Source organism: Anthonomus grandis, chromosome 7 (genome assembly GCF_022605725.1).
Source record: "Anthonomus grandis grandis chromosome 7, icAntGran1.3, whole genome shotgun sequence".
Classification (NCBI taxonomy): Eukaryota; Metazoa; Arthropoda; class Insecta; order Coleoptera; family Curculionidae; genus Anthonomus; species Anthonomus grandis.
In genome coordinates, this window is record NC_065552.1 from 24,178,702 (window position 1) to 24,202,748 (window position 24,047).

The 24,047-nt window shown below is 31.4% G+C and overlaps 1 protein-coding gene and 1 long non-coding RNA gene across 4 annotated transcripts in view; one reads left to right on the forward strand and one right to left on the reverse strand.

The window, feature by feature from the left end:
* Nucleotides 1-1,164: 1,164 nt before the first annotated feature.
* The window catches only part of LOC126738478 (anillin-like), a 46,439-nt gene continuing 23,556 nt past the window's right edge, over nucleotides 1,165-24,047 (forward strand). The window contains exons 1-8 of one of the 3 annotated variants that reach the window (XM_050443841.1): nucleotides 1,165-1,355; nucleotides 5,232-5,433; nucleotides 6,312-6,566; nucleotides 9,800-9,981; nucleotides 10,034-10,426; nucleotides 20,056-20,817; nucleotides 22,004-22,184; nucleotides 22,279-22,438. In XM_050443841.1, coding sequence (XP_050299798.1) covers nucleotides 1,338-1,355; nucleotides 5,232-5,433; nucleotides 6,312-6,566; nucleotides 9,800-9,981; nucleotides 10,034-10,426; nucleotides 20,056-20,817; nucleotides 22,004-22,184; nucleotides 22,279-22,438 — 2,153 coding nt within the window. In that variant the 5' untranslated portion in view covers nucleotides 1,165-1,337. Of the gene's footprint in view, nucleotides 1,356-4,967; nucleotides 5,016-5,231; nucleotides 5,434-6,311; nucleotides 6,567-9,799; nucleotides 9,982-10,033; nucleotides 10,427-20,055; nucleotides 20,818-22,003; nucleotides 22,185-22,278; nucleotides 22,439-24,047 lie in introns of those variants that run through there. The other 2 variants (XM_050443840.1, XM_050443842.1) reach the window with 2 other exon arrangements.
* On the reverse strand, nucleotides 14,926-16,031 carry LOC126738480 (uncharacterized). Its single transcript, XR_007661349.1, has 3 exons — nucleotides 15,768-16,031; nucleotides 15,587-15,703; nucleotides 14,926-15,507 (listed from the first exon to the last, which is right to left on the reverse strand). It is a non-coding gene; the product is annotated as an uncharacterized LOC126738480 (long non-coding RNA).

Consider the following 24,047-nt stretch of genomic DNA (forward strand, 5'->3'; position numbering starts at 1 on the left):
GATTTTCCCCACACTGGCAGGAGGGGCTTGGATTCTTGCTCCATTTGGATGAAATATAGGCTAATCTGCCATGCTGCATTTTAATTCTATGTAGCGTGCACTAAATTTTCCTTGGTTAATTGAAGGCTGGTTGTGAGTTGGTAATACATGGCATATTACTGTTTTGAATCAACGTCCATTCTTGATAACGAGCGTCGGTGATATTCTATTCGTCTTCTATTGCGTTTTGTGCGATCTTAGTTGGTGATTTTCTAGGTCAGATGTGGTTGTAGTATGTGATCGGTAGTTCTCTGTTATCCAGTATCTTGTTAAACACTCTGTACAGAGTATTTATGCCGTAAAAACTTAGAGTTGGAATGTGACTCAGTACTGAAAGCTATTTTATAGTTTACAGGAGTTGATTTTAAAATGCCTGTAATCGTTTTCATTGTATTTATGAGTTGTGCATCTATTTTGTGGACATGTGGTCTGTTTAGCCATACCGAAGCACAGTATTCTGTAACTGAGTAGACGACGTCACACTTAAATCATTCGAGTTTTTTGTAATTTTTGAGAGTTGTGTTTCTAAACTGGACACTAAGGTCCCTATATGCAATTTCTGCGATTTGCTACTCCTGTTTTGTTAGCGATTGGTTGGAGTATCTATTTCCGAAAATATTTTCTTAACTTCCCCGAGATTAGCAATTAAAATTAGTAAGTTCCCAATCGTTGGCATATCCATATTTTTTTTGACCTAGTTTCGGGCATATCTGACATGTATGCGTTGTATCTGACATGTTGTTGAGGTAGAGCGACCGAGTTTCATTGGAAAGCTTGCATCAGATCCCATTGCGACTTGCATGACCCATTACGACATTGACATGTTGTCAAGCAGTCGAGCTTTTACTTTGCACAGAATCATTCGCAGAAACTTTGAGGATTCCTTTATCAATGGGCTTCTAAGTATAAAACTCATAATCCGTAAAAAAATACTTTTCCCTATTTCACAATAATTTTTTCGATTCAATACAGCCGCATTTTTGTATATCGCGAGATTTTGACCTCAGATTTTAATGTTTACGTCGTTCCGCTATTCCGCAAGTTTGCCTATATGGAGACAAACCTTAAAAAGAAAAAGCTGATCTGTCATCATTGTCAATGTCACTGTCATTTTTAAATGTGGCATTCGGTAAACCGTTTTGCAGTTCAGTTGGATTTTTGTTGTTTGTATTGGAAAATCGTTAAAAGAAGTCCCTGAATTATAACAGTATAATTCATTTAAAAAAAGTGACTTTTTCTGCTGTGGTTTATGCTTTAATGTTTTTAAGTGAAATTTATAAGTGAGGCAGTTAATTGAAATGGATGCTTTTACTGAGGTAAGTTGTGGTATCTTTCTTTTGTCTCATGAATGGAAGGAATCCAACTTAAAATGTTATCCCTTATTCTATTTATAAACTGGCCTATTGCCTTTGTTCTGTGTCATATGTGCATGTTATAGCAACTTTAATAATATTTTTGCCTTAAATTAGCAGTTTAATTATTAATCTCTCTCTCCTGTATTTGTAAGCACTACAACTAACAGAAAAAACCCATTGTACATGGAAATTTTAATAATTACCTCTTTAGATAAAGTTTAAGTCAACCAGCTTTTAAAAAAAGTGGCCAAAATGAAGAATGTACATTTAAAAAAAAAACAATTGGTTAGCATTATTTTTGTGAAAAAACAGGGTGAAAAATGGAGTTAGACTTCATTTCTTCATACAACGTTCCCCATACCACATCTTCATCGTACAAGCTGTTTCTTAATTTTAAGTGATAAAAGTCTCTCACTTGACCTTGGTATATTTAAATTAAAAAAAGAAACCTACCTAAGGCCAATATAACTTCTGCTTTTACTTCTATATCTTTGATGAAGTTACTCACATACAGCTATGTGAAATGCTGTGCTACACTTATGTACAGCCCTATGAAATGAATATATTTCTGTATATCATTGTTTTTACAGTGGTCAATGGGGGACGTATATCTTCCATTGGCATACGATCAATAACATATAAAATAATTCAGATCTAGTTCGAAATTTTATTTACTCAATCTAAAATAAAAAAACTATAAATATATTACAATTTAAAACAACATCACAAGTTCTGGCACACTAGAAAAACACTTAACAATAGAAAATCTATTTGTAAGAGTAGGAGCATGGGGGCATGTTGCATTCCAAGAGGTTGTGAAGGTACTGATGCAAATTTTCCCCAGCTGTATGTGCATTAGGATGAATAGCAAAATAATGTTTAAAATTGTAAGAGTATCATGTTCTAGTGCATATCTCATAATTATTGAGAAATGCACAAGAATTGTGTAGGCAAATAAATGATTATCAACATATACCTAATACACATCTTTTGCTTATTGTCAATAGAGCCAGATTATACAACAATATCTGATATAGTAAAATTATTAATAATTATAATAATATTATGATAAAATTATTATTTGCAACCAATACATTTCTATTTTTGTTAACTAATGTACTTCCACTAATTATCAATGTTTTCATTTTCCATTCCTATATAAAACTTAAGACTCATGAACTGTTTGACTTACCAATTTAACTTTACATGTAAAATTTAATGCAAATTTAAAATAATGCAAAACAATAGATTATTTTTCTTAAATTTGAGCTGGTGCTCCCTACTGTTCCATACCATTACCTGCTATGTGACTCTAGGACTGCTTATAATCTTGAATCTATCTGGCACTATATTTTCCTATATATTGCTAGCAAGATAGGAAGCATTATCACAAGGAAACTTTTTTTTTTAAATTTGTTTAATTATTTTAAAAATAACACAGTTTTGGTACATATAAAAATATATGTCTGAAGGTGGTAGATAATGGTACCATAGTAATAACTAAATCTTCAAACTTGCAAAGCCTTCATTTTTAAATTTAAAATGACATTTCTTTTAGTGTGTATTAAGTGTAATGTTACGTTAGTTTACGTTTGATAATGCGTACCACCATGCACACACTAATGTATGTATGTATGTAATGTACACACCAACTGAAATGTCATGTTAAATTTAAAAATAAAGGCATTGGAAGTTTGGCATTAAAGATTTAGTTATTAAAAATATACTAACCTAGAACTATAATCATATACCACAAACGTAATACATAGAGTATTATCATTATTATTGGTGAGCAGAATCTGTAATTAGCATGAAGGAAGGATATACAAAACAGGGGCATTTTGAAATCTCTAATTGATATTAAATGGAAACCATTTGTGGTGGTAGAGTAGGTCAAATCTATATACCATTTAAAATTTAGTATGAAGTACTACCAACAAATCACAATGAAAACTAGAAAATTTCATCCATCAAATAACAGTCCCTTAGGGCAATGAACATGATGATAGAACAGTGCTATTAATAGAATAGTGATTCTTAGATAAATTTAAGGAACAACTAAATGGAATGCATAAATTTATATTAAGTAATACTTTAGGGCATTTTAAAATTACTGATGAATGATTTAAACACAGAGATGCCTGATCAGGTTTTAATTAATAATCCAGTTATACAGGTGGCAAAAAGTAGAAAATTCTTAGGTGTTTAAAATTCCATATAAATCATAACCTGGACTGGACTGAGCATTTGGTTAGTGTTTGCAAGAGTTAACATACCATGTTACTTCTGAAAGGTAATGTCAAAATATTTAAATAAAGACCTCAAGGTTATCTATTCTATCTATTCTACAAGTATAATACAAGTATAATACTTCTCAGACAGGAGTACTGATGCAAACCAAGCATTTGTTGCTCAAAATAGGGCTATACTGACTATGTTCAGTCTTCAGAAAACACATATGCAGAGGAAGCTTTAGATATCTTCAGCTTCTTGCACTTGCTGGGTTGTACATATATGAGTACTCAATGTTTCTATTGAAAAATAAGGGTCAGTTTCTAGAGTATAAACCATATCACAATATTTCCTATCTGGTATGCAGGCCTCAATTTTCAACTCACAGACAACTTCTCTGCAACAGAGAGGAGACCCACTTATTCTTGAGTAACAAATATTTAATAAGATTGCTGAATGCTTGTGAATTTAAATTAGAACTCAATTTTAACCATTCTAAAGCCAAATTAAAAAAAAAGTTAATTGATTTAAAACCAAAACTTTTTAGATCATAGATTCTAGTTGGTGTTTTTAAAAAGTTTGTTAATACTTATTGTTTTATTGGATGTTTTACTTAAGTTTTTGAAGTAGTCTATTTATATTTTTAATTTAGTGTACTTTAAATCATAAATGTTACTGTTATAGTTATTATAAACAAGCTGTCTTTCCTTTTCTATAAAAAAAATATATTGCATTTTAAGATTTTTTCTTATTTTAAGTCAGGACAAAAAATTAGTTTTATTATATTCTTTTTTATGTGACACTTAATTTATTCAAATGTGGGCAACAATGTTCTGTTGGCATACAGTCTTTTAAATAAAAGATATCTCTGTGGTTTATGAAAAAGAATTTTTGCATTAATAAAAAAATGTTGTATTATTGATATCCAAAAATATAGAGATTGCATAGCAATAATGTTAGTTAAGTTAGTAAAGAAAGGCCTAGATGATGTTTGCTGTATAAAGTATATAATGAACAAATCAGTATAAATATATTAGTAATTCAATAAGCTCCGATTGGAGTTGACTTGTATGCTTTTCTTAGTATTTTCAATACAAACTCCGACCTAAAAAATAACCAGAAGAGCCTTTTTTGTTGGCATACTGTAAGTTAGTAAAGTATACTTCATGGTATTAATACAAAATTGTAGATTCACCATACATTCAGTGATAACAATAAAAATGGGTTCTATTAATTCTAATTCTTCCTAACTTTTTTCTAGTTGAAAACTGTTAAAATACACTCAAATAAAAATACATTCACAAAGTTGCAGGTAGCATACCCGAAATATACAATACCTGAGAATCCACAGATGCGATGAAAAGTTCTTCATACAACAATCTTCACAATGTAAGCAAATCATTTTTCAGGCAGTGTAATATAATTACACTTATAGGAGTAACATGAGTTACTGTAAAAAATCTCTTTAAAATGTTTTATTAATTGAACATAGTAGCTCAGTATATCAAACAAGTCTCACCCTGAAAAACAATAAGTAATAACAAATTTAACTTTCTAGTTATTCTATTTATATTATTAATTCCATTTATTCTTTTTTCTCTTCAGAATATACTAGCAAGGGCCAGAGAGCGTCAAAGACTGCTACAGGGCCTCCCAGTTGAAGAAAAACTCCCACTTAAAGAAAGCAATAGAATAGCTGTTTCAGAGCCGAATCTAAAAGATTTAGAGAAGATACCTCAAAAAGAAGTCAAGTCTGAGACAGACTTAAGGTGCAAAGAATCTTCTACGGTGGAATCTGTTCCTTTAGGTAAGTAATCATAAAAAAGTAATATGTTTAGTAGTGTTCTGTTATTCACAGTTGTCTATATAAAATAACAGAAGCACTATTAATTCTATTGTAATGATTAAACGGGAGTGGCTAGGTATAGGTGCAGTATTTTAAATGTTATTTGGCTCTGATACATGATTTCTTTGTGTTCTATTGTTTTAATACCATATTATTAAGTTACCATACCATAAAAAGGCAAAAAGTAATAAATGGTCAATACTATCTTTATTAGAAGTTTATTATGTCAGATTTTATAGTTTAACAATTAGTTGGTACCTGCTATATTTCCTAATCTTTAAATCTTGGGATTATAATCCCTGTCTATTCAATAAGAGTATAATAGAGATAAATAATACCTACCTGTATAGGTATAGAACCAAAATCAATACTGTGATTTTAATACATAAAAGGTTAGTTAATTTTACAAGACATTTTTTACTTTTATTATACTATTTGCTATATGAATATTTCATATGAATAAGTTCCATACCACTTTTTAGTCAAAATAATTGTTATTCCTATTGTAATTGGCTAATGAAAACTGAATTTTCAATATTAATATCTTAAAATTAATTCTAGCCTTACTCAAAAAAAATATCAAAAGCCATTTTGTTCAATAAGAAGTGGACTCTTAGTTTACAACATGAAAATGTTTACTCTTTAAGCAACTTCCCTAGATTCTAAGCTATAAATGAGGTTTTTTAGATGTGTCTTTATATTAGGTTGGCCTGTTTGTAGGTATTATTAGTTATTTTATCATCTTGAAAGGTAGATTAACTTAATTCACAGTAGTATTTGAACGCATAAGCTATAAATCCGAAAACAAAAAACACACACACAAACACAGAAACTTTCAGGCCACTTTACTCGACAAAATTCAATAACCAGAGTCTTATCTGATGTTCAAGGATCGCCAGGTCAGCAAACGAAATTCCTAAATATCCAAAGGGATAACTTTAACATGGAAATTAAAGTAAACAGTGCAGATAATGTGAGGTTACAAGTGGAAATTGAGGAGCGGAGTGATGAGAGTAATGACGCGAGCGAAGAGCAAACTGGACTGAGGGAAGAGTCAAAAAATAGACTAAAAAGACTAGGAAAATTGTATGCAGGTAGGTTTGAAATTTTTGCAATTTTTAATGTTCCCGAATTTTTAAGGGTTTCAGGGTTGCTTTACCTTTTACATATAGTGTATATTATATCAACTCCAAAATTCCTCTCGGATCATTGTATAGGAGTAACCCGGAGGTACACAGATTTACATTTCGTCGATGATCTACGATCTAAACTCGCAAGCGACGAATTGGTGATTTTACAGGAGACACAAAAAAACTGTCTTCTGATTTCCATTTACTAGCAACGAACATGTTTTTTTTCTGTAATATAAAAAAATATAAAGCCATGGGTTTAGTTAATAGTAGACAAAAATAGGTTATAATGTAAAAAAGCTTATAATGTATTTCGCCTTCTGTTATTTTCATGCATTTTCTTGATTAGCTTTTGTATCTTGGTATATTCCATCCTTGCTTTTTAAGACCCAATTTCTGACTGTCCACTCTTTTAAACCGAAGGTCGACAGAAATAAAGTTTTGAAAGTTTGGAAACAGCCAACTTTTAGATTGTAGTGCAATGTACCTTTTCTTCTTGATGAACTGTCATTATGTTTCCTGACTCGCTTATTTCCTTTAAAACTGACTAGACTGCTAATATACACTTTCTTCTGCTTCCAGTCCATTTCCTTCCAAAACCTTGCAAACAAACGTTCTCTATCAGTTTCTAGGATACTTGGACAAGCCCTTGTTTTTATCCTTCTGCACTTATTGCTGGAACATGGTCGAACTATTTTTCTTGCTGATTGGTCTATACGGTAGCTTTTTTTCCAGAATGGTCTTCTTGAATGCCGATATACTTCTTGCCCTTCATTGTTCGAATTTATTTATATTACACTGCCACTCTTTGGGAATTGCTTTTATATTTTTTTTCTGTTGATTATCTTCCTGTTCCTCCCCTCTGCTTGATCAAATCAAATAAAGCTTTATTCGTCTAAAACAACCAAGGTGTTGTTAGGCAAAGCTGTGGTAAAAAAAATACATATATATTTTCCTTTTTGAAAACAATCAACACACTGAGACAATCAATCATTAATCTAAAATATATTAATGTAACAACAAAATTAAAAAAATGAATAGCACAACACAAATATACCACTAAGAAATTAAAATATAAAATATGTCTTATTAATAATATAATCTTATTAATATTATTATTGCTTAAACAGTACTTACATTACAATCTCAGTTACAAACTCAAACAATATACATCACATAGTGTATATTAAAACACAACTAAGTTCAAAAATGCCCTGTGAAGTATTCCTCCAAGCTATAAAATGCCTTATGCCGCAGGATTGTTTTTACCTGCCGTCGGAAACGTTTATATGTTTGAATCTTACGTAATCACTGGGGAAGATACATTAAGCAAGCAGTCTCAAGAATAAAAATTAAAGGGAGAGTCAATATATTTTCCTTTCAAAAAAATAAGGCCTACATAAGTCCCTTAAATTAAGCCGATAGCCCATAGAAATGTTATCCCACCCTGAAGCATTTTTCTTTTTAATTTCCGAGAGGATATTAGAGATTTCATCGACTGTTACTGGACTAAAATAAAAAGACTGTCCAGAAACACCTAGCAGAAGAGATAATGGATTTGTATTAGTTACTGGAATATTTTTGACAATTTGTGATGAAACAGAACAATAATAGGAATTCAGTTTGGTCGCATCCGTTGCTGAGGTAGTGTTAATTGACTTTTGTGAACCATGTAGGGCATTTACAATTCTCCACGTTTTCTTTTGCTTATTGCTTGCTGATTTCAAAATATTATTGAAATCATTACTCTTAGCTAATTTTAAGATCTTACAATATATCTGTCTGTATTTATTAAAGTAATTCATAAAAAAAATATTATGCATTAAAAATTTACACAGTGTAAGTTTGTGACAGTTTCTATTGCAACATTCTCTCCAAGGAAACTATGCAGTTGTTTGCCCAGGTTTTTCACAGCTTGATCACCTAAGACTACTATCCTCCTGTACCGGTTCTTCCTTTCAGAAGCATGGCTTGGTGATAGTGTGTTTATGACTTGAACAGTGGGTGGGAATGGTGCAGAAACTTTATCGAGGTGAGCTCATCCAATTGAGATTTCAAATGACATAATTCATTAGAATATGCATGACTATCCACCTCTAGTAGCCTCATAGAGTTAATCATATTTTTGTTAATTCCAATGATGTTGTCCGGTCGACGGTTACTTTTGTAAACGCTTGGCAATACCACATCCCTTCCACATCAGGACGTCACTATGCGCGAGGAGAGCGCCGCGCGAGGCGTAGAAGCGGAAAGCACCACTACAACTACTCTCTCTTGACTTTCTGACGACGCAAGCAATGGCGTTATACAATTAATTTGATGCTTTGTACTTATTACTGTATTTGGCAAATAAATTTGTTTTTAATTAACGTGACATGCAAATAATCTGAACGCGACACACTTCAGAGGTCCTTCAATTATTTTTCAAATTTGGCTTGTTTTTCTTTATAATATTGAATGATGCCATTTAGAGCAGCTTTATCAAGATTTAGCTTTCCTAAATTCTGTGACAAAAAAAGTGTGACAACTTCCTCTTGGTTCTCTCTTAATGTTATTTGTAATTGTTTCTCCAACTCAAGTGCATCCTCCTCAAACTCCTGTGTTTTGCGCCTTTCCCTTTTTGCTGAAACTTGCAGTTGGTTAAAGTCAGACGTCAATTTATTAACTTCTCTGCAGCTCCTGTATGATTTCATCATTGTTTTTTCTCTTGCAGAACCGAAGATTGTGCCATTTTTGTAGAACACTGGGCATTACCGAAACTCAGTATTATCATTTCGAGTCTCAACAATAACTGCGTTATTAATATTGTCTTCGGAATTCTGTGTAGCTAAGTTTAATAGTTTCCATCCTCTACTACTTGGGTCCATCACTATACAAAAAAAAACTCGTAAGCACATAAATGTCTGCTTTTGAACCATACTAAAAACACATAAACAACAGATTTATTTTACTAAGTCTGTTGAAAGAATGGTATCCAAACCATGAAATATTGATCAAAACAAAAACAATAAAAAGTATTATTGTTTATAAAACACTACACAAGAATACTTGCGGCTAGCTCCTTACAAGCTTTTCGCAGAACATAGCAAAGCAGATTTTGGATTTAAATAACTCATAAGCCCAATTTGAGGATAATTGTCGCTTACGAGGTTTTCATAGCTCGACGACGATATAAAAGTTTCCAATTTTTTTTTTAGGCGGTGAGGATGCCGACATTTCATCTCCAATTCATCGCACAGAGGCAAAATTTTATCAAAGCATCCAAGAAGATAAGAATAAAGAGAATCGCGAAGTAAACGCTAAAGGAAAAAAAGGCCTTAGTAAACTGGCCGACCTTGCTGATACTATTAACCAATGGGAGGATGAACTTAGCCATCCAGTAAGTTCATAATTGACCTTCAGGGACATTTTTTCATGGATATTTTTTTTAGTCACGACCAACAGAAAAGAAGGCTCCCGCCTCCCCAAAAAAGACCTGGAAACCTCCAGCACCCCAACCTCCTACGGCATCGCCTCAAAAAGGCACCCCTTCAAAGCCTCTAAAGCAAAAGGCTCCATCACCACCTGCGATAAATTCCGTTAGCCCTAAAAAGGCTTTGTTTCAACGCCAAGGCACTTTTACTAAAGAAGAAAGTGTTACCTCTAGCCCTAAAAAGATAGCGCCTGAGGTAGTTAGTGTTTACGAAAAGAGTTCAAGCCCGGTAAAAGAGTCCGTTAGTCCTACAAAGGAGATAGCTGCTAATCAGATTGCAACAAAAGAATTGAAATCATCTGGAGCAGGACCCAAGCACATTAGCTGGGATAGGAGTGTGTTGGACACATTGGTAAGTTATCATTGCCACTTTTTTATTATTTTTTAGACAACTATTTAAAATAAATGAATATTGAATTTATTTGTACTTTCCGGTAATGTATATAGGCAAAGTTTAATATTTTTTACTTATTCTAATAAATATAATCAAAATCATTTTAAATAGCATAAGAGAAAGAATCATTTTTCACTGACTTTATTATTTATTATTTATATTATAAAGTTTAAAATAAAATTTGGTAAATTGCCACAGCATTATATTTATTGATTTTTTTTTGACATATCTACATAATATATTATGTATTAAATAATATCATCTTTCTATTTTCGACAGTATATTCCCGTCGCACAGGGGCATGAAAGTTTTGTAAAGTTTGTTGAGATTTTAACAAGTTTTCGTTAACTTTCAATTTAAGGTTAAAATATAAATAGCGCGATTAAGGACAACAAATTAAAGCGCCAGTTTTTAATTGGCCGACGTTGTTTATTTTTCGTGTTTATCAAAGCTAAAAGAGTATTTTTTTTTTTACTTTGTTGGTTTCATTAACAATAAATAATTTTACGGATATGGAGTTAGTAAAGCCAACAAAAAATTAAATTCAAAATATTTCGTACTTTATGTACATTATTTATAAAAACAAAAGAAAACAAATACATAATAACTAAATAGATGGCTACCATCAGGGTAATTTTCAATCATATTTTAGTTTAATTTAATTAAAATAAATAACGAAAAAAAATATATATACACCTGTATAAAAAAAAAAAACAAATACAAAACAATACAACGTTTAACACTCAAGAACCTATGATCATACTAAAAAACATACACACTAAAAAATAAATGATAAAATCATCATAAAAAACCACACATGACCACAATTATTAACATTTAGAATTTTAATAATTAACTGACCTAATGTAAAAAAATTAAAGATTTTCGTAAAACTTTTCAATATGAGACTCCATTACACATATACAAATAATATAGACCAGGAACATTAAAGAATTTGGGTCTTTATCAATTAAAAAAAACTACTTAAAATTCCAAATTACCATATATCATTGTTATGTACTTTGTCTTTGTATTTATTTCAAATGTAGTTATATTGTGCACTCAGTCCTTGTGTATCCTGTCTATGATTAATTATGTCATTTAAGTAAATGTGAATCATCGCACTAATGTTACGTTTTAAAAAATGCTGTTCATTGTCCAAAATGAAAATTAAAATTGTGGACAGTTAAAAAATGGTGTTCTGCTAATGCCGTTTTTTCTTTCTTGTTAATGTTGATTACCCTACACTCATAATCATGTTGATAAAGTCTGCTTTTTAAATACTGCTTGGTAATTCCCACATCACATTTTGAGCAATTACAACCTGGAATCTTATACACCAAATTTGACCTTAATTCCAATGGGGTTGTATCCTTAAGTCGGGAAAACAAACAATTGGAAGTATTAAAATTACAAAACGCTAGTTTGCATTGTTGATCTTTTTCCCGTACATTCCTTTGAATATGTTACAATGATTTTATGTAACGAAACTTGAAATATCTGTAAATGGTCTCATTATTCTCCCTAACCTGCACATTCCTAAAGTTATTAATTACTCTATTTACCAGGGCTGTTGGGTAATTTTTATGTTCGCCACATGAAACTGGGAACTACTTAAGTTAATGTTTAGCTAGCACATCATCAAGAAATGGTAAACATTGATTGGAGGTTTGATTTGTTGACTCTATACTCTATCATCTTTCAATTTAAGTATAAAATAGTGACCAACTGATAATCTAAAACAAGAATTGAAAAACCGTTTACGGCCGAATTAGGCAAAATAATATAAAGAGTCGAGTGACGCACGTCCCACCGGTGCGGTAACACGGTCGGTCCGCGCCACCCTTCTTGGAGGGAAGTAATTGCGTTTTCAGTTTAAATATTGTGCATGCATGTAAAAATTAGTTTCCTCCCTTTTTGGGATTATTAGTTTAGTTTTTGTAATTCAGATTATGTAATTGTCCAAAGGCTGTTTAGTTAATAAATGCAGAGGTGTTGCCCCCCAGAAAGCGTTTGTTCTTTTTTGGTGCACATATGAATTACTGGACCTTTGCTGGGTGTCTGTTTGAAATATAAATAAAACTCATAATAAGAATGAGCTATTTATTTGAGGATTAAGTAAACACACCCAAGCATTGAGGGACAGTTTATTTCATTAATCATTACTTTGAGACCAAAGTTTAAAGCTAATCTATTGCGCCGAACTTTCTATATTTACTATTTTAAATCGCTCCTCATAGCTTAATTAAACTCTTTCAAGACTTTTTATATATGAAGTTCATAGTAAGGTTACCACACTAATCCGGAGTAGTCTAAGTGGCGCCTAACCAGAGAAAAATATAAATTTTTAAAAACTTGAAATTTCCAAATGGTCCAACATTTTAAAAGCTTGGTTAATTATATCACCCATATAATAAGTAAACCTAATTCAAAATTAAACAGCACACCAACATCATTTATGAGGTTTACTCTCAGTTTATATGAAAATTTAATCTGGTTTGTTTATCTCGAAAATGTTATGATTTTACATTTGGTAAGATTTAGGGTCATTTTGTTTTCTGTACACCACTTATGCAGTTCAGAAGTGTTTCTCATTGGATATCATTTTAACACACATTAGATACTCTGGTAATTGTAAGCATAATGAATTTTTAAAACAAATTTGAATATCAAATTTTTAATTCAATCACTATTTCAGCACACCTTGTATTTAACAAAAATATAATACATTTATTTAATATTCTTGCTAAGGTCTTCAGTTTTGTCGCATGCTTTTATTTTTGGGCTGTAGACATTTTTTTCTTATCTGCCTTTTTTGTATATGACTTGGACATATTATGTGTGAAAAGATAATGTCAGATGTGCATTTTTAAGATTTAGAATAATTGGTACAGTATTTTCGTGGTACTATTGTATCCAACACTTTGTTAAAAATTGAGGAAAAATAAGTATTTGCCAAAAGAATTGCGAATGAGAGTTCTTTATTTAAAAAGACAAGGTGTAAAGCAGTCCATTATAGCAAAAAAATGGGGTTTAAGTGAAGGTATTCGATCACTAACCCGCAAAAGTCATCGTTCCAAATTTGTGCGGAAATTCGCGAAAATTTCAATACTAATATAACGGCTAGAGCTGTGAGAAGGCGCCTTTGTGAACTTGAGTGGTTTGGAAGAGTTGCTCTCAAGACTTGTTGTCAGACTTCTTGCAAGGACAAGTTTGCTCAAAGGCATTTAAATTGGACATTTCAAAACTGGGGTACAGTGCTTTGGAGTGATGAAAGTATATTTAAAGTATTTGGCCCAGATGGTTTGGTTATTCAAGGTCATTTGTTCGAAGGCCTGTAGGAAAAAAATTTGATATTAAATACCAAAAACCTACTGTAAAGCATGGGGGTGGTAGTATTATAGTCTGGGGATACTTTTCAATTTCTGGGACGGGTCCGATGGTAAAAATGGACCGATGCTACCTTCTGCTGAAGAAGATATGCCTCTTTTGTGGAGATATCAACAAGGTAATGATTTCAAACACTTATTCCCCTTGATAAAAAATTGGTTTTTAGAGAAAAGCGTTGAATATGTGGCCTTCGCAATCGCCGGACCTAAATCAGATTAAACAACTTTGGGAGTATATATTCCAGTTGTGTCAGAATCTTGTTGATTCAATGCCAAGAAGATGTATGAAAGTTATTAAGGCAAAGGGTTTTTCAACAAAATATTGAATTTTGCACTTTTAATTTATGTAAATTTTAACATTTTTGAAGTCTTTCTAGACAAATAGGTAATTTTTTTATGTTTTATAAGAAAAGTTTATTTAGTGGTGTTGGTTTATACATAAAATCCGCTATTGATAAACAATTATTAAAGATATAGGCGAGAAGAAAATCTTTCCATACTTTTGTCCATGACTGTATAATTTATATTTATTACTATCAATATTCATACTTTACTATTCGACTTATAGTGTATTATAATTTTTTTATGTAGAATTAAATGAAAAGTAAACATTTGGTAAAATATACAGAGCGTTCCATTTAAAAAAAAATTCCTTGACAATGCAATTTTGTTTTTGAGACATTCTGCACATTTACCAATACTGTCAACAAAATTAGTTTTTCCAAACACTTTTTATCTTAAAACTTTTTTTCATATCATATACAGGGGCGAAAAAAATTCATGTGTAAATAGAGTTGGACATCCTGTATAGATTACAACATAGAAGACCTACGTTTTTCACTCGCGTCTAGAGAGAGATTTCCACTTTAAATCCCTGGCCCCCGCATGCGCAAATTGCATCTCTGAAACGGCGCTTAATTCAAAATTGGAATGTAGGCTGTAGAAAAGCCGGGACGTATAAATTTTTTAAAATTAATACGTCCTGGTTTTTTTGGTACTGTTTGAGGAACAAAAAAGATTTTTTGTTCATTTTATTCGACATAGTTATAAAATAAATTAAACTGTGAATTAATTAATAACACTTTTTGTTTTTATTAATTATAACATATAATTATAAACTATATTATTATGACATTGAATAAAATATATTTTATTAATCTATATATTTAAAAGTTGCATAGCAGTAACATCTGCCTCTTGTGCATTTGGTTTATTTTAAGTTGGCTTTTTTTTGGTTTTTTTCCTTTGTTGAAAAAAATCATTTTTTGTTTATCTATAATTTTATTGTGTGGGAATATTCTTTTTGTGGGAAGCGGGCAGTGTGGGTTAATTTTTTTCCTGTAGCGCTGCCATAGTTGGTTCCAAAGGGGCTATAATCTTTTTAAAAGCTTCCAATTGATCATTATTTGTTACTTTTTCTATTAGCTGTAAGACATTTATTTTAAGTTTTTCTTTTTCAATATGAAAATCCTCTTGATTTTTGCCTCCTACCAAGTTTCAATATACATGGTGGAAAAATAAAGAAATGGAAGCCCGCTATATGGATAATAGATGCAAATGAATAATAGAATTTTTGCTTTAGTATTTCTGATTTTAATATGAGTTGCAAGTTATCTCCAAATGTTTTTAAGATAGAACTTACACCTTACACTACAAGAATATTGTTTATATTATATATTACCCGAAATATTACCACTGTATATTATACACATATCATTTCCAAACTTACCAGGATGGAATTTTATTACATGCTTCTTAAGGTTTGAATATTGTGAAAATGTTTTCAAGCACTTGTTACAGGTGGCTGCGACTTTAACCACCTTCATTGGGATTTCATTCACCAAATCTAAAAATTATAAAAAAATATATCTTGTTAAAATTGTTTAAACATATTTTATCATTAAACTTACCAGAATGGAACTTTTTTGCATGACTTCTTAATTTAGACTTGCTGGAAAAGTCTAAATGGTCTGTTTTACAAACAGACAGCTGGAAGTGTCTTTTTTACAAACAGCACATTGGTTTTCCATAGAGTTTTCTTTAAAAAAATTTAATCTTTAAAAAAAATAAAGAGTTTAGTTTAAAAAAATAATATAAGAAGAACAGAAGTTTTCCAACACCAGGAAACAAATTATGAAATATAAAACAGTTTATAAAAATATTTCCGTATTTCAAATTAACTCCAGTCAATACTAATCAATACAAATTATTAAAACATAACATAACCTCTATTTTACAGCCGGTGGACACGTTCAAAGTGGAAATTTCTCTCTAGACGCGAGTTTTCACAGTCGGTATAATGTTTATACTAGTTTGGTAAATGTTTATCACTTCCAATATAAACTCTTTTTTGATACACCAACAGAGATATTTCTTTTGGTCAAGTTATCTGCTGGTGTAGGGCGAGCTATTATTGATAAATAGAGGAATATTAAGTTCAAAGTCGAAGTTAAAACATCTTTTATTATGAAGAATTTTGTACATACTATACATAGACAAAAAATCACAATTGATCAAATAAGCGTCATGTAAAAATATGTCTATTCATTCCTACAAAACTACACTTTTCAATTTAAACCACTAAAATTAAAACACACTTAAAATGTATTTAACGTAACATAAAGAATAGAATACACTAAAACAAATTAAAATATGCAGTGCAAAATCTCTCGAACTGTGTATGGTTTTAATCAAGAAGGCGTAAGGAGACTGATCTGTATCCTAAATGTGTGTACCCAAAACTGAACGTAAACTAGTTTCAGAGAGTTGCCACCTCGGCGCTGTTGGTCAGAAGGGTACCCCACTCTGATTGGCTGAACCCACCTTTTGATAGCGTTATTGCTATATAAACCTAATGATAATTAGACAGCTGAAAATAATAGTAAATATAAAGTTTGGCAATGTGTTGTTTGCTCATTGAAAGATTTTTTATTACATTAAAAAAGTAAAGTAACGCCGGGGAAAATAATTACAAAAAAATGTTTTTTTTTTTTAATTTGTATAAAAAACCAGAAAAAATATAGTAATAATGAAAATAAATATTGTTATTCCTGTGTGTCGTTACAAAATTTAACCGCAGCTTCAGAGAATTGCATAGCAGACAGAACAACATCATTTTCCCATAGCTTTAAGTACTCTTAAAGAATTAGAATTAAGATTAGTTATAGAAATAAGATCAATTTAAACAATGAATGTTCAAAGGGATGCAAAGATGCATTTAAATGGTAAAGACTCCAAAACTAGAAATGAATAAATAAATAAATAAAATAAGTAATCCTATCATACATGACAAAATTAATAAAAAATAAAATAACATAAATGAAATGATTTATTTTGTACGTTTGGCTTTATTTCTAAATTTCATTAAACTTCATTTTTCGAAAGCATTTCAAAATCAAGACTTTAATAAATATATATCTAGATATGAAATATTTATGAGAAAATGATTGATATAAAAATATCTTTAAATAATCATTTTCATTCCACAGAAAATATTGAATGTAGAAAAGGTCTGAAATAAATTATATTAAAGGAATACATTCAATTATTTTAAGTAATCACGAATACACACATTTTACTTAAACCCTAATTTTGATTTTACAGTTATTTAATATACTACATTACAAGAAATATTTTTGTTCACAAACATTACTCTTTTACCTGAACCTCTTAAATAATTTTTTTTGTTTTTTTTTATGGTTGGTTATTGCGCCTATTGATATATTAAAAAAATTAAACGACATTAATCAAAAAATTAAACTTTTCTTAAAAAAAAGTTTTCATAACCCTAAAATAAAAATCTGTAGTTTATTAGTATCAGGTTTAAATTTGAGAAGTTTAATTTGCCATCGGACCCGGATGGGGCTATATGAGCCACGTGATTGACCATTACAAAATAGTTAAAGATTATTTTCTCTTTTCTATTTTCTATACTGTTTTGGTTTATCCTATAAAAATAATTTTTGACAATAACAACAGTACTTAAAAATGTAATTTAAACATTAAAATTTTTTTTACCAATTGCATTATATTATTTTTGTTTGGCATTGGGACCTTCTTTGGACAAAGCATTGCACATTACGTTACCTGAGAATTCAAGCTCTGCATTACATTTTTTCTCAGTATTTTCCTCATCATTTTGTAAATACTCTTTGCTTAATAAGATTTTAAGATCATGCTACATCACAAGTCCAAACAATCACAAACCATTCATCCTGGCAAAATCTAAGCATTAATTGTTGCAGTTATAAAAAATTATTTTAGAAGTGCAGAATTTGGCACTAAAAGGAAAAAAATCTTTAGAAAAAATATTGACTAATTGAAAGTATCTGAGAATAATTCAATATATGCTTAAACATAATTATATTTCCATAAAATCGATTACTAACCAATATTAAAAAAAAACTGTTTTCAAAAAATGACTCAAAATCTTATATGGGTTTTAATATTTATATATTTTTTGGCATTATCATTAAAAAACAAAAGTTACAATGATGATTTGCCATTCTGGTTCATTGAATTACTATTTTAGGCATTTTCAAATATTGGACCTGCCATTCTTCGTTTTTCATACCTTTTTTTAACGTAATCAAATGCCTCTCACCACTTTCGACATTTATTTTCATCCTGCACAAACGAAATTGATGCGAAATAGTTTTTGACATATGAAATTCTAAATATAAAAATATAATGAATACAAAAAATTAATTTGTAGCTATATAATACTAAACTGACCCGTGGAGTCTTAAAAAGAGTTAAAAACCTTTCTCTTACAACGTTACAACGCCTTATCCCCATTGAAAATGATTTTAAAACAGCGCCGAGGTGGCTATTTTGCGTACGCAGTTATCGTTCAATTTTGCGTACACGTTACCTCATTTGGGAAGCGCGGAGATCAGTCTCCTGATTTCCAGTCTCCTTGGTCCTTATTCCGTTGACCGTCTTTTTACCTTAATTTTAAAAACATTAAAATGCAACTCTGATTTAATATCACCAGCCAACTTATTAAAAAAATGTATACAAGAATAAGTAGGCACTCATTCTGTAGCTGTAAGCCTATGAATGTGAACATGATAAACAGTTACTCTACACCAACATATAAAATAATGTAGCACAAGCACAGTTGCACATTAACAAAGACTTAAAACGCTTAGTCAAAGTCTCAGAACAGCATCATTTAAGACTTAATCCCACAAACACTAAGTCACTAATTTTTGGGAAGCATAAAACCGATATAGAAAAACAATTTAAACTAAAATTAAATAATTCACAATTATGCTGTGTTCAAAAATCAAGGAGCCTGGGAGTTATGTTAGATACTGAATTAAGATTCACCGACAATGTTTCTTGATGTGTACAAAAGACATATGCCAATCTAAAACTACTGTATCCGCATAGGCATGCATTAGATCAGAAACTAAAATTAACTTTAACAGACGCACTTGTATTGAGCCACTTTAATTATTATGACGCGGTTTATGGGCCCTGTTTGACCAAGCAGGATAAAGATAGAGTGCAGCGAGTACAGAGGGCCTGTTTGAGGTTTGTATATGGCATAAGAAAATTAGAGTCAGTTATTTACAAATTAATACCTTCAAATTGGCTTGACATGGAAATCTGTCAGTTTTTTTTACCAAAAAATTTAATTTAGATCCGACGTTCATACCTTAAATCTTAAGATTTAAGGGTTTGCTATCTCCACTCTTGCATAAAACAAGTCTACTTACCAGATCATTCTCGTATAATACTTACATGCTACACAATATCCTCTGATTTAAAAGGTTTAAAACCAGCTTCATTCAAATTCTGTTATAAAAAAAACTTGCTAATAAATTAATAAACCAAATCTAAACTAAAACTGCCAAGTACAATTTACAACAGGGTTTTTCATTTTTTATATAAGGTTGCTTTCATCCCGTCTCATTGGTGTTTTACAGCGGAATGTGTTCTGTTTTTACTGCCAAATAAACCAATTTATTATTATTTTTATTAACATTGACAGGACGATGGAATAATATAAAAACTATGTTCTAAGCGAACGCAGTATCTCCTTGACTTTCAACTTCACACAAAATTTGACGTCAACCTTTGAATGAAACCTGTTTATATATTACAACAAAAATTACCTACTATACAAACTGCAATATTTAGTTATGAAGCCGGCTTTCGAATTTTACTAATTAATAATCATTATTATAGGAATCACAAGGTTTCCAACGAACCCAGTCATCTTCCCGCTTAGTATACGCCTACAATTCACAAGAGAACGCCGCTAAACCGCCCGAAGTCTCCTCTATTTCGGAAGAACCGCAAGAAAAACCGGAGTCTCCCAAAACAACCGTTAAGACTCCGGATTCTCCTTCGAAAAACTTCAGGTCAGGCGCTATAGCGAATCGCGCGGCCATGTTCGAAAGCAAAACAGTTCAGAGTCCCGTAAAACCCGGCAAAGATCCCGCCATGTTGAGCTTGGCGGAGCGCAAAGCTTTATTCGAAAAAAATAAGGGAGACGCTTTAGTTCCTAAGGCCGCATTTGGTATGTCCGCGCCGGTTAAAGTGGACACCACAATGAAAGCTTGCGAAAGCAAATTTATTGGGGCGTCAAAGAACAACGTTCAATCCAGTAAAAGTACTTTTGAACTCCAAGGAGCGACAAAAACGCAGGATCCTGTTGTGCCAAGTGCCAGTCAAACGCCCAACTTGCAACAAAAACCTGTAGCCCCTCGTACGCCGTTGCCTGAATTGAAGATAATTCCTCCCCCGTCGCCTAAAGTCACCCCCAAATCCCAAATGCCCGCCGTTGCCGTTGTACATCAGGGTAGTGGTATTGCGAGCAAGATGGCTGCCTTGCTGGAAAATAAAAATAAATCGACGATATCTGAGGAGCAAATTGCGAATAAGATGAAGGAGGAGCGTCAAAAGGAACTGGATATGTTGCTGAACAGGTTTAATAAAAACAAAGAGGTAGGTGTTAGTTTTGTTCTATATGAATGAGTTATGGGTTTAGGGTGTTTATTATAGATAAATAAGAGTGCGAATAATAAAATAATAAACGGCTTTTTATTAAATTGAATGAAGGACAGCATAGGCTTTTTGCTTAATATTGCTTGCACATATAGAAATCAACATTTCAGCAGTAAAAATTATGTAGTATAACGTGGTTAAATTATGTTATTAAAGAGGCATTCTAGTTTAACACATATTCTTAACTCTGGTATTGAAAACATGAGTACATTTCCTTTGCACTGCAAAAAAGCTGTTAGTGGTTTAAACTAAAAAGTGCTAAACTAAAACTATTTTATGGGCCTTTACATGCTTTTATTAACAAAGACGAAAATTTAAATTAACCCAAATATCCCTATCATCATGAAAAAAAAGAGTCTTAGACCAAAAAAAACAATAAATAGTTTAAATACAAGCCTAATATAATAAGATCCAGATTTAACAACTACTAAACAGTAATTAAAATTGTATGGTATAACAAAAATGTATGAATATATATACATATACGGAGTGTCTTATAAATAATGTAACAGCAGATTCTTTTTTAAACAAGAAAGGTTAAATATTCCTAGTCCGAAAGTCATAGGCGCACGGTGATGAACTGAATGTAATTTTATTTATAAATATTTGTTAAAAAAACGTTAATAGAAAAGAAAAAATCGTTGTTAATAGAGTGTATTACCTCTGTTGTTAATAGCAGCTCCGCATCTGTTTGGTATAGGAACATGCCATTTCATTAATTTGCCTTTTGCTCAGTTTAGGCACTTGCTTTATTTCTGCATCTTAGGCAGAGGCAAACCTACAGCTTTTTTCCACTGCATAGGAAATGTGCTTTTCTCAACACAAAGGTTAAAAATGTGTGTTAAAACGGGAATGTCACTAGAATGGCGTAACTATCTCCACTATTCTTTGTAGAGTTCTCAAAACCTTTATATTAAGAGTACAGGGCATGAGCTGATAGTCAGAGTTTTAACTTTTTTAATCAGTTAATATTTGTTGTTTGGTACTCTAAACGGCTTATATTCAGACCACCAATCATTATTAGTTATCTAATTATAATAGTTTCAACCACTAGTGAAAGATTATTGGAACTAGATCTAAAAAGTAAGTCGTTGAAATATAATTTAATGAAGTGATTCTTTATTAGGCCACAAATAAAGAAGATGAAATTCAAGAAATTCATTCAGACAACGATGTCTCTTCGGAATCGGAGGCAGAAGAAAACTGCGACGAAAAGACTGCTATGATTAAAGGAACATCCGCGGTTGTCGTCCAGAATCAACGAAAATCTGCAGAGAAACGAAAAAGCGGAGGAAGTCGTTTGTCCAGTATGTATATCTAAATCAGTCTTATCGCTTAATAAATGTTTATTCTTGGTTTAAATGTAACTGTACTATAAAACATCTTCATTTTTTTTATTAGGCGAAGCCGATAGCCCGCAAGTAGTCTCTTTACTCGAAGACGTAAAGCGAATTAAAGTAATCGGCCCTAAGGCGGGCAGATTGTATCCGAATTTGTCGGATATCGAGGCCACCACAACCGATCAGGAAACCAGGAGTCCGACGCCGAACGAAGAAAACAGGTGCGACAAAATTACTAATTGGATCTTATTTTGTTTGTGTTTAGCTTAATGCCCGACGATTTTTTTTGTTTATCCAATTGTGAGTATTACAAAATCTATTTTGATTGAATTGAAGACCAGTTTATGAATCTTTACGAGAGAAATTTAGAAATGACCAAGAGTGTCGAGAATCAAATGTGTGACAGTGCAATTTGAGTATTTAAAAATACTCATATTTTAATATTTACGGTTATACTCTATAAATATTAACAATTACTTCAGGATCCACTGAGTTTGAATTAAGAATAAGTTTATGAATCTCAAATAGTTTATTAAAAACTAGTAGTAGTTCCTACTTTGTTTTACGTCATAGTTTTATTATTTTTACTATTATTATACTTATATATTTACTGCCTTTTGGCTTAGCCAGTTTACATAAGCTCTAGGTTAAGTATATGATTTGTAAATACTGTGATATTTTTAGAATAAACATTTTACATATTCACTCATGACTTCATTTCATTTTCCTCGTCATTCATCCCTTCAACACCTTAATTATTCATGTTCATATTCATCACTCCTTTAAAATCTAATTTATACACAGTATTTACAGATAATATACGCTAAATCCTTTATTTTCAAATATTCAACATAGTTGTGGTGACAAAAGCCTGAGCAAGGTGCCTCTCACGTTCTTAAAATGAATTGTGTATACAGTCGTTCAATTCATCTAATCAGTTATGTTTATCCTGCAACTACACTATGGAAATTCTTTATATTTGCTTACAAATGTTTAGAATCTTTGATATTACATGCGCTAATGAAAATCTTACAAATATTGCACAGGGCCACCTAGCTTATAAGTTAGCAGCTCCGATTAAGGTGACCCAATTACGCACTTTAATTAATATTTCCCTACTTGGTTTGGTCGATACTTACAAAAAAATTGTTGTAATTAAACACCGTACATAATTCAGACTCTTTTTTTAATGGTCTTGTGTCGTGCTCATTTAAAATTTTAGACTCTTATCCCAAGAGCATGCATTTAGGTGATAGGTCTGCATACAAGGGTCAAGATATCGTTTATCTGATTGCATTTAACGTTTCTGGAACTTTTAAGATACAGATGGTGGCGCGCCAAAATCTAAACTCAAATGTAATCTTAATTTAAACAGAGTTCAAATTAAAATATTAACAGGGGACATTATAAGGGCTATAACTTAGGTACACGTAATGACAGAGGCAATAGACTTGTTAATTATTAGAAAAATAATTAATAATCACAACACATTATACAAGTTACAAAAACGTCGTCTATATATATGGAGACCTTCAGATTCACCTGAAAAGATTGTTATAGGAACTACATTTATTTCATTTGAATTGGGAAGAGATATAGAAACATGTAGGAAACTCATGGAAGGAAAATTAAGAGTGTGTTTTAAAAAAGTCAAGAAGCCTAACAGAACAACAAAACTGAATAGATCCAAAATTCAAAAAAGAGACCACGAGAGTAAACATAATAGATATTCTTGGCACCATTCTAATCTCGCAGCGCGATTGCCTTTGGAAAGAGCTGGACATCTAAGTGGCCTTCGATTGTGGAGGTTGGCTTCATGGAGACGATTTC